Source organism: Cucumis melo, chromosome 2 (assembly GCF_025177605.1).
Source record: "Cucumis melo cultivar AY chromosome 2, USDA_Cmelo_AY_1.0, whole genome shotgun sequence".
Classification (NCBI taxonomy): Eukaryota; Viridiplantae; Streptophyta; class Magnoliopsida; order Cucurbitales; family Cucurbitaceae; genus Cucumis; species Cucumis melo.
In genome coordinates this window covers 14,961,175-14,971,057 of record NC_066858.1, presented here as the reverse complement: position 1 = coordinate 14,971,057, position 9,883 = coordinate 14,961,175, and the positions used below count along the sequence as shown (strand labels likewise).

Here is a 9,883-nt window from a genome sequence, read left to right as displayed (position 1 = left end):
TCCATCCACCCTCGTATGTGAGCGCCTTTCCAGAGTACACCTTTTGCACAAGATCGCTCTCATTTGTTTCTACTAATTTTGTGGTAGCAAGCATGTTTATGAGAGCAGAATGTTGATTTCAACTTTTTCCAAATTGTAAGAAAACTGTACAACCTTTATCTGCCATGCATTCAACTTTCCCTTGCTTGAATTCATCTATTGCTCGAGACAAAGTAGTTGCTACATCATTGACTTTTGGATTAGGCAAATTTGTGGTTATTCTCAACAATCGATCATCGCATTTGAAACATGTTGAGCGAAAAATGATCTTCAAATGTTTCTATGTCTATTAAACTTATTAAACATTTGAGGGCGAATGAATTTTAGTGAAGTTTTGTTTTTCAATTCCTACTGTGCATATTTTTGTTGTGTACTTTATGTATCAATTAGGGTTAATAACTAATTAAGTCTATATCAATACTGATAAAAAAATAAAAATAAAATTACACATATGACAAAATCTATTTCGTAAACTATATCACTAAATTATACAAAAGTTCTAGATTTTATTAAAGTTGAACACTATAAAAGTTGGCAAATAACTCACTTAAACTCGGCGATGACATTATAGATTACAAAATACTCATAGTAATAGTTAAATTTTTATAGACATATCAATATTTTCATAATTTCATGAGTTTTTAACCTAAGAAATGAACCAATATTTTGGTTGTATCGTGCAAGAAATACCTAACACAAAAGAACAACCAAACATCACAAAAGCAAATATAAAATAAAGGGATAGTTGCAAATGTAACAATTATATTCAAAATAATCAAGTATATAGTAGTATTTTAAAAAAATTGTAAATATAGCAAAATCTGTCAAAATATATGAATGATAGGAGTCTATCAGACCATGTAACAAATGTTGGTCTATCACGGATAAATTTTGCTATATTTACAATTTTTTAAAAATATTGCTACATATTTAATAATTATTCTAAAAATTGCTATTTGTTGTAATTATCCTAAAATAAATAACAAAACACAAAAATGACTATTTATTAACTTAAATATACATTTTTATATAGAAAATAAAAATAGAAAAATAAATAAAATATTTACCATTTGTAAAAAAATCTAAGTATAACAAATTTTTCGTCGTGATTTTTGTCGGCCTTCTACTTTTTAAACATGGAGCGATATATATATATATATATATATCCATTAAATTCCCCGCCATGTGGCCACTCCGACGGGACAATTTTTGGCGCGAAATTAATCTTCCTTCTTCCACTAGGTCTCTCCTTTCTCTCATTTGTTTCTTCACTCTTCACTCTTCACTCTTCAGCAATGGCGGACATCTCAAACCGTCTCCAACAAATCAATACCCTAATTTGTTCTGGAGTCAAAGCAAACAAATCACTTGCCTACTCCTCTCTTCTACAAATCCAACAGGCTTCTAATACAAACCACACTTCAATTGATGCCCTAGCGGAGTTTTCTCGGGATTCGATACACCCTATCGTCTCCGATACACAAGATGAAGACGAAGAAATGTGAGGCTTCCTTAAATTCTCACTTTTCGTTACTTCCTGCTTTCTTCAAGATACCTAGTTGCAGTTCTTTTTCCTCTTATTTGAACGCGATTCGGTTGTTTATTGTGATTGAGAGCATCGTATTATTGGTTTAACTAAATTTTAGGGTTGAAATGAAGTATATGTAATTGAAGGTAGATTTTAAGACCGAGGATGTTAAGTTGGTGATTCGGATTTATTTTCATTTGTTTTCTTCATTCAGCGCCGCACAGGCATTGAAGTGCTTAGGATTCATAATTTATCACTCATCGATTGTTGCTGCCATTCCGGGTATGTACTTACGGTATGAGGGTGGTTTTCTTTCAATTCTAACTGTCAATTGGTTACCTTCTTCACTTTTAGCTATAAAAGAGCCAGTCCCGAAGCACTGGTCACCATTCATCAGCAAAAGGTGCTGGTGCTTGAGTAGAAATATCTGAATGCTTGTATTAATGAGAAATGCCCATAGCTGTTGCTTTTCTTTTACCTTTTGTAGACTCAAATTGTTTTAAGATCTTATTGCATGTGCATTGGCATACCTGGATACATGCATACCCTGTATAGATGTAATTAGCTATAGAGACTAGCAGAAAAGCGACAAACAGATATGCTGATCTCAAAAATCTATGATCATTTTAGATATTTTACTCGAATCTGCCTGCCTTTTTTAGTGGCAATATTGTTGAGAATGAATATTTTCTGCTATTCACTACTATAGAAAAAAATTTCATATATTTTTCTTTTTATCCATGTTCCAGCTAAAGAAGCCAACTTTATCTTTAAGTCATTGGCAGAACTAATCAGTAGAACGAGACTGAAGGTTTGTTCTACTTCTAGCTCCAGAATGAATTTTTCATCAACCGCGCTTTTTATGCCCTCTTTTTAAATTTAACTTATCGTACAACTATTTCATTACAGTCAGTGTGTAACTTAGGAGTCTGGTGCATATCTATTCAACAGCTTGATTCAGACATTCTAGCTATGAATTTCCAATCTTTATTGCTGGCAGTTACTCGTGCACTCAACAACCCCTATGGGTCTTTGTCGACCACTTTTGAGGCTATCCAGGTACAAGTTTTGTTCAACGACTTATATTAGAGCTTTCATACCTTTTACTACCTTACCGCGATATGGGATGGCCTTGGTTACAGGCTGTTTTGTCAGGTGTCAAGTCCAGAATTGAAACTTTCCTCTCCCATTCTCTGTGTGTACTGCAAGTTTGTGTCTACAGTTCTGACATGTTAGGAATACTTCGTATCTTTCATTTGATAGATGTGCAAGAGTTTGTTTTCCTCCCATGTAAAAATCAGGGTGGATGTTACATATGTTTTCTGGAAACTAAGATACTGTGGTTGCTACCTAGGTACTTTTTTAGATTGACTTCTTCAATGCCACTTACAATAGGATATAGAAAATTAAAAATTCTTTCCCTGACTTTCATTACCATTTGCATTTGTCACTGCCAAAAATTGGCTTAGATAAACTCACTTCTAGCTGTATTCTTGGATTTTCCTCGGGCAAATCATGATATTTTCCTCGGCTAAGTATCCATTATGGCTGTAGAGCACAAATCTGATACTTACAAGTAGTCATTTGAAGAAAATGCAATCTTATTTCATTACTATATAAAGACGTCAAACCACACAAGCTCTTAGAGAGGTCTATCCCTCATGTCAGCAGTGATCTTACTTTCTTTACCCTACTCTTATCAACTCATACCCCTCCCACAGTGACCCTAGTTTCTTTTCATTGTTCTATCCTCTACAGCCAGGAACAAACTCGTGCTCAGTGAACCATACTACCCCCAACTGCTCTATACTACTACTGTTTCCTACACTTCTATTCAGTCTTCTTCATGTGCTAAAACCCTCTTTTCGGGCCAATTATCTTCTGGCTTTCACTAGGCTCACTCCTCTGGAACATTTCTCTGTCATGGCATAGGCGAATTGAATGGGTAGTTTAATCTTACAGCTATGGTTCTCATTATGAGCACACAAACACCCATATACACATTGCACGGTACTCTGTTTTGGTCAATATATTGTATTATCCATTAAGCAGTAAGAGTCTTTTGTGACATCTACTGTTCTAGACTACTAGTAAATTCACAATTATGGTTACTCCTCTCCAATCTGACGTTAAAAAGCAATGGGATTCAATAAATTAGTTAATCAAATGGCTATAGATAAACTAGTTATGCAAAAAGTTAATCAGGGAAAAATGGGATGGTATGGATATGCACTAACTTATGTACTTATAAAAAGTAAGTTCATGATGATATAGTCTAATACAATTTTGAATATGACAATATTTTTAAATTTTAATACAAGGTTGCTTCCTTGTTTACAATGTTTATGAGAACTTATTTCTAGTCATGAAGCAAATGGACTTTAATTGTCTTATTCTCTTACTCATTTGTTGATTTACCTTTGGATGCTATACATTAGGCTATTACAATGCTGGCAGCCAAATTAAGTGATAAAATGAGAGAGTCATCCAATATATGGGCTCCTCCAATATACAGAAGACTTCTTAGCTCAGATAAAAGAGAGAGGGATATGTCAGAGAGATGTTTGTTGAAGATCAGGTCCACAATATTACCTCCTCCGCTAGTCTTGTCCAAGGTACTCATTTATCTGTTTTATTGCCTTAAATGTCTTAATTTTTTTTGGTCAGAAACAATTTCTCATCAAGAAGATAGTATACAACAGAGACAAAGGCCTCTGTACTCCAGTGGAGTAACAAAAACTCTCTACTTGGAGATATGTAAGAATGGTAATTAGAGGGCATTTACTGATATACTATTTGATGATAAAGAAAAATTTTCGTTTCTACTATCCATCATGCAATGTATTAGTGATTCTAAAGACAATAAACCATATTATCTCGGTTATCTTTATGGTAGAAAGTGAAGAATGTCTACATTTGTGTGTATATATCATCTCCCTAGACACTTTTGTGCTCACTCAACTTATTATATGTACCCTTTTGTTGTCAAGGTACAAATATCGCTAATCTAGATAGGGCTGTCGGAAGATTTGGCCCGAAACAAATTGTAGTTTTTTTCATGGTGTTAGTTTGAGACATAGTTTTTCTGTTAAGTTGTTCCCACCTGGAGTTGTCTGGCTATAGAATTTTGAAATTCACCTTCTTTTTTGATGAATGCCAATTGAACGGATTTTTAAATCTCCTTTGCTAGAGTGAGTGGGGGAATATCTGTTGGGTCCCAAAATTCCATATGCGTTTCTCTGATGCAATGTTTCTTATTTGAAAACTAAAGCTACTTTTTTACTTCTCTTCAATTATAAAAAACTGAAGAATATGCCATAACTTTGATCTTTCTAAAAGTGCACTCATAATTCACTTTAATTTTCAGAATTGGGATTGACTCCTTTCTTTCTATATGGAGTCTTTTACTAGAAAGATGCAGTTTATCTGTGTTATCACATATTCACATTTGACTTTCACAAACAAGATATCATTGACGATCTTTTTGGAATTTAGAAAGAAAATCTGTTATGGTTGTCCAATAGTTCAGATGGAAGTCTGTATATTGGGCATACCATGCTGTATAATCAAACAGTTGACCTCAGTCTTAAAGGTCTGAAAATAGCTATGAAACAATCTGGGGACCTTTGTTTGCTCACTATATGAAGCATCTACAAGAGACACTAGATATTTTGATAATTCATTTCTTCAATAAGAAGTTTCATCTCTTTGTAACTTGATACGATGGAACCAACAACCATTATCAGTTGATGGTTGGCACCATAAGGGGAAAATTAGAAGACTTACTCTTGGGGGAAAATGAAGGTGGAAGAAAGAACCATGAGATGCTCGCTTATCTTCCTCTCATTTACAGAAGCCTGGTGAGACCCCCCTGAGTAAAACAAAAAGTTGGGCAAGGCCTATCACCTGTGTATGGGTTTAGACAGATAAAGTCGCAAGAATAAGAAACACTTAATACGTAAACATTCTTACATACTAACTTTTGTACTTCAACAGGTGCTCGTGAAAGATATGAAGGAATCGTTGCTTATTGGAATGGATAAATTATTAAGTCTTGGAATGAAGGTTCAGGCTATTGCAGCTTGGGGATGGTTCATCCGGATACTAGGATCTCATTCCATGAAGAACAGAAGTTTAGTAAATAATATGCTTAAAATTCCTGAGCGGACATTTTCAGATCATGACCCTCAAGTTCAAATTGCTTCTCAGGTACATGGTTTGAATTGCATATTTATGGCATGCTGTCAGAAGTAAAAAAAAAGGGTTAATGACATGGAAATATAATCTGCAAGCCTTCCAGTTCAAAGTAGAACTTGGGAGATTGTTCAGGACTCAGTTAAACAGAATAGTCATTTTTGTCTCAATTGGGGTTCTTTGAAAGACTTGAGCATACGAGCATAGGTGACCCAAAAAATCTGAGATTCAAAATTATATTAGTTGCTCTTATAAAAAGGCCTATATTTCATTCATGCTTGATGAAAGTTCTATTACATATATATTTATGAATTTTGTTCTTTTAGAGGTTTTGATACCTTGACCTTGCAGGTTGCATGGGAAGGTGTAATTGATGCTCTTGTTCACACTCCAAATCTCCCGTGCAAATTTAATTTGGTCAAAGAAAAGGACAGCAATCAAACAGTGCAATTATTAAATGGAAATAATTGTGAAATCCAAGCAAATGGGTTTTCAAAAAGCATAAAGCTGATCATGGTGCCTTTGGTTGGTGTCATGCTGAGTAAATGCGACATACTTGTTCGCGTTTCATGTTTAAACACATGGCATTATCTTCTCTATAAACTTGAATCATTTGTAAACAGTCCATCCGTGATAAAATTAGTGTTAGAGCCTGTTCTCGAGGCAATTTTTCAGCTTGTTCCAGATAATGAAAATCTCAGATTGTGGACTATGTGTTTAAGTTTTCTGGATGATTTTCTATTGGCGAAGTGTTCACACATGGATAATGATGTAACTGCTCAGTTATGCTACAAATCAGAAATGGTGACGTCTGAGACTGTATATTCAGAAGCTGGTGAAAGGTTTTGGAAGCGTCCTATAAGGTGGTTGCCATGGAATCTAAATCATCTGAACTTTCATTTAAAAATGATTTGTGTTATCACCAGTTCAGCATCAATGGAGACCTTCAACAATGAGAATAGGACTTTTGCATATGATGCTTGTCAAAAGTTATTTAAATCTGTCTTAAAAGGACTCCAACTAGAGTTAAAAAAGCCCTCTGCTAATTATGATGATGTTATGTTTGCTATAAGGGAGATTTTAAAATTTTTAAGACATTTGTCTGACGATAAAAGTGGTGATGTCCATATTCACCATCATTTACATTATGCTGTCCTTCACTTTATTCAGGCTGTCACCAAGGAATTAGAACCTTCTATACTGGGATCCCCACTCTATGAGGTTGAATTAGACCTCAAGGCAATGGATGCAGTCCAATCAGTCAATCACACCAGCTATGCCCAAGTTCTTGGTGTGCCTTCTATATCTCACATGGATAAGGTAGCACCTATAATTTATTTAGTTGTAATGTACAGTTTAGTTACTGTTCGGTCTACTTCAAAAATGCACCTTACAGATTGCATCCTAAAGGAAATGCACAAATATTTTGAACTTGTATTTTCTTCATTTATACCTCCAAATAATCTACTTGCAGCAGCTTCATTAGTTCTATATAAAAATATTGTACCCAGTAGCCTGAAGATATGGATAGAAATAGCAAAAGGTTTGATGGAGAGCAGTACTATGGGGAATCATCTCACTTTGAAAACCAAGTCAGAAACTGAAGGAGTGGATACCATATGCCATTTCCTTTCTTACCCTTTTGTTGTATGCTCTTCAAAAAAATTGTGTGGCTCTCCCCTGGAGAGTCTTGAGCTTGAATCTGTTGTCCAAGTCTGGAATTCGCTTTATGGTTCTGTGAACACATTGCAGCTTGACAGTTTCGTGAGTATCAGTTTTACTGAGGGTTTGGCTTCTATGTTAAAAGGATGCCTTGATGATCAAAGGATGCCTGGGTGTGGGAGTGAATCTTGTTCTAGCTGTGAAGATTTCATTGTCGTTTTCCTCTCAATATTCGTCAACATTGTCACAAACCTTTTGAATGGGCTTCAAATTTCCAAGAGAAGATCAGATAGGATTATGAGAAAAGATAGTAACCGTGAAAAATCCAGCTTCAATAGTTCTAGCTTGAGATTGGCTGCCAGGTAATTGAAAACAGTAGCTGTTTGATTTTAGTAGAAGACCAATAATATGGTCATGTACTGGTTTGCTATTATTTTGTTAAACATGTCTCCTCTACTATAAGTGAAAAGATGATTATTTCTTAGGTATTGCATAATTGTGCCCTTTGCATGGTAGTTTCTTGATACATATCTACAATGTTATCATAGACTAAATCAAGTGGTTAACTTTGCCTTTCCCATCTCTTACAATTTTGAAACAGATTCTGATTGGACTTCATTTATTCAGCTCAAAGCTGTATTTTTAAGAATTATGGAAGATGAAAGGAGAATTCTAGTTCAAAAAAAATCTTTGCACATGAATGCTTGCAAAACTAATGGTCTGGAATATATGTATCTATTTTTGTGAGGTTAATGAGGCTCCTATAGAAAATGCCATATAAAACACAATTAATGTTTCAAGTGATATTAATCGCATAAGCTTTACTGTCTCTGCATAGGGTCTGTCCTTAACTCTCTAACTCTTCGGTTTCTTGTTCCTGGTACAGATTTATTGGACTATTATGGATAAAACAAGGAAAGAATTCATCAAATTGGCTTTCCAGGTATTTTGGAACAATTATTGTAATAATCTGCATGTGCAACTTATTCCTCTCAGTCTTTGCCTTGTGCTTACATTAATAGCTCACCCTAGTAAGGATGTTGCAGAGTATTTTCCGCATTGGCTCAATTTGTCAGCTGCCTTCACTTGAAACACGAAATATTTGAGTTCATTGAGGTACTTAAATCTATTTTCATTCATCTGACCCAATCATTTTGCAAAACACCGAGTCGATTGGGATCATGCACTTAGTTGAGGCATATTAGGACATTTTTCGTTCTCTTTTGATTCTGGTGGTGATTTTGGTCTTGAAAAGTTCATTTTTTCACTTCAAAACTACGTAATTGCAATCAATTTCACCGCTGACATTATCATAGATTTGATATGGCTGAACTATGCTCAAGAATACTCGACTTGGATAACTAGTTTTCCTCATTTTTTTCTTGTGATTCAATTGGTGATCATTTTCATGATATTTTCTTCATTTAACACTTGTCTTTCATTACCAGATTATATCCTCTCCATTGCTCTTGTGGCTGACCAAAATGGAGACATTGGATGAAAGCATTAACAGTGAGCTTCAAATCCTTTGGTCTAAAATCACTAGTCATTTGCAAAAGGGTTGCCCCTCATTAGTCTCTGACTCTGCCTTTCTGAAGCTTTTGGCACCTCTACTCGAAAAAACTCTCGACCACCCGAATCCCTCCATTTCAGAGCGGACCATTACATTCTGGAGTTCCTCATTCGGTGAACATTTATTTGCAAGTTACCCTCAAAATTTGCTTCCTATACTACACAAGCTATCAAGAAATGGGAGAATAAAACTCCAGAAGAGATGCTTGTGGGTAATCGAACAATGCCCTGGAAGACAAGAAAATGCCGACCCTCCCTTTAGCCATAGGGTAAGTGCCACATCCATCAACAGCTCAAAAAGAATACAAATAATGACAACTACAAATCATGACAAGCAAAAGGAGGATACACCTACGCCCAATCCAAAAAGGAAGAAGATCGAATTAACTCAACATCAAAAGGAAGTAAGACAAGCTCAACAAGGACGGACATGGGATTGTGGTGGACATGGCCCGGGCATTCGAACTTACACAAGCCTTGATTTTTCACAAGTAGTTGATGATTCAGAAGAAAGCCAAGACACCCAAAATCTAGATTCCATTTTGGAGATGGCAAGGGCTGATAATTAACTACTTTCTTGAAGGCCATGTTGCATATAAATTGCCATTTATTTATTTCTCATTCACCTTGTAAAATAGCTGCCATAATTATCTTTGCTTTTTCTAGCATGCTTGGTTATTATTTTACATTGTTTGTATTTGACCCACTTCTTTGGCCGATAAATGTACAGGAAATTTTTTTCTTTATATCATCCTTTCTCTCTCTCTAATTAATTTGTTTTGTAACGAATCCTACTTAATTAAATCTACCAATTTGTTGATTGAACCCAATTTTTTACATTAAGATGACAAAATCTCCAACGAACTTACTAACTTACATGAAAATTAA

At 35.1% G+C, this 9,883-nt stretch overlaps 1 protein-coding gene across 7 annotated transcripts; it reads left to right on the top strand.

Moving 5' to 3' along the window:
• Positions 1-1,223: 1,223 nt before the first annotated feature.
• On the top strand, positions 1,224-9,741 carry LOC103487420 (uncharacterized). 7 transcript variants are annotated; one of them, XM_051081613.1, is made up of 11 exons: positions 1,224-1,540; positions 1,782-1,849; positions 2,317-2,378; positions 2,477-2,626; positions 4,006-4,182; positions 5,564-5,776; positions 6,113-7,081; positions 7,514-7,785; positions 8,310-8,366; positions 8,470-8,539; positions 8,872-9,741. In XM_051081613.1, exons 1-11 carry the CDS (start codon positions 1,335-1,337, stop codon positions 9,562-9,564), a joined length of 2,937 nt encoding a protein of 978 aa, XP_050937570.1. In that variant the 5' UTR covers positions 1,224-1,334; the 3' UTR covers positions 9,565-9,741. The 7 variants fall into 7 exon arrangements, with proteins under 7 accessions (XP_050937570.1, XP_008443953.2, XP_008443952.2 ...); XM_008445731.2 differs by having other exon boundaries at positions 2,519-2,626; positions 6,113-7,785; XM_008445730.2 differs by having other exon boundaries at positions 6,113-7,785.
• The last annotated feature ends 142 nt before the right edge of the window (positions 9,742-9,883 follow it).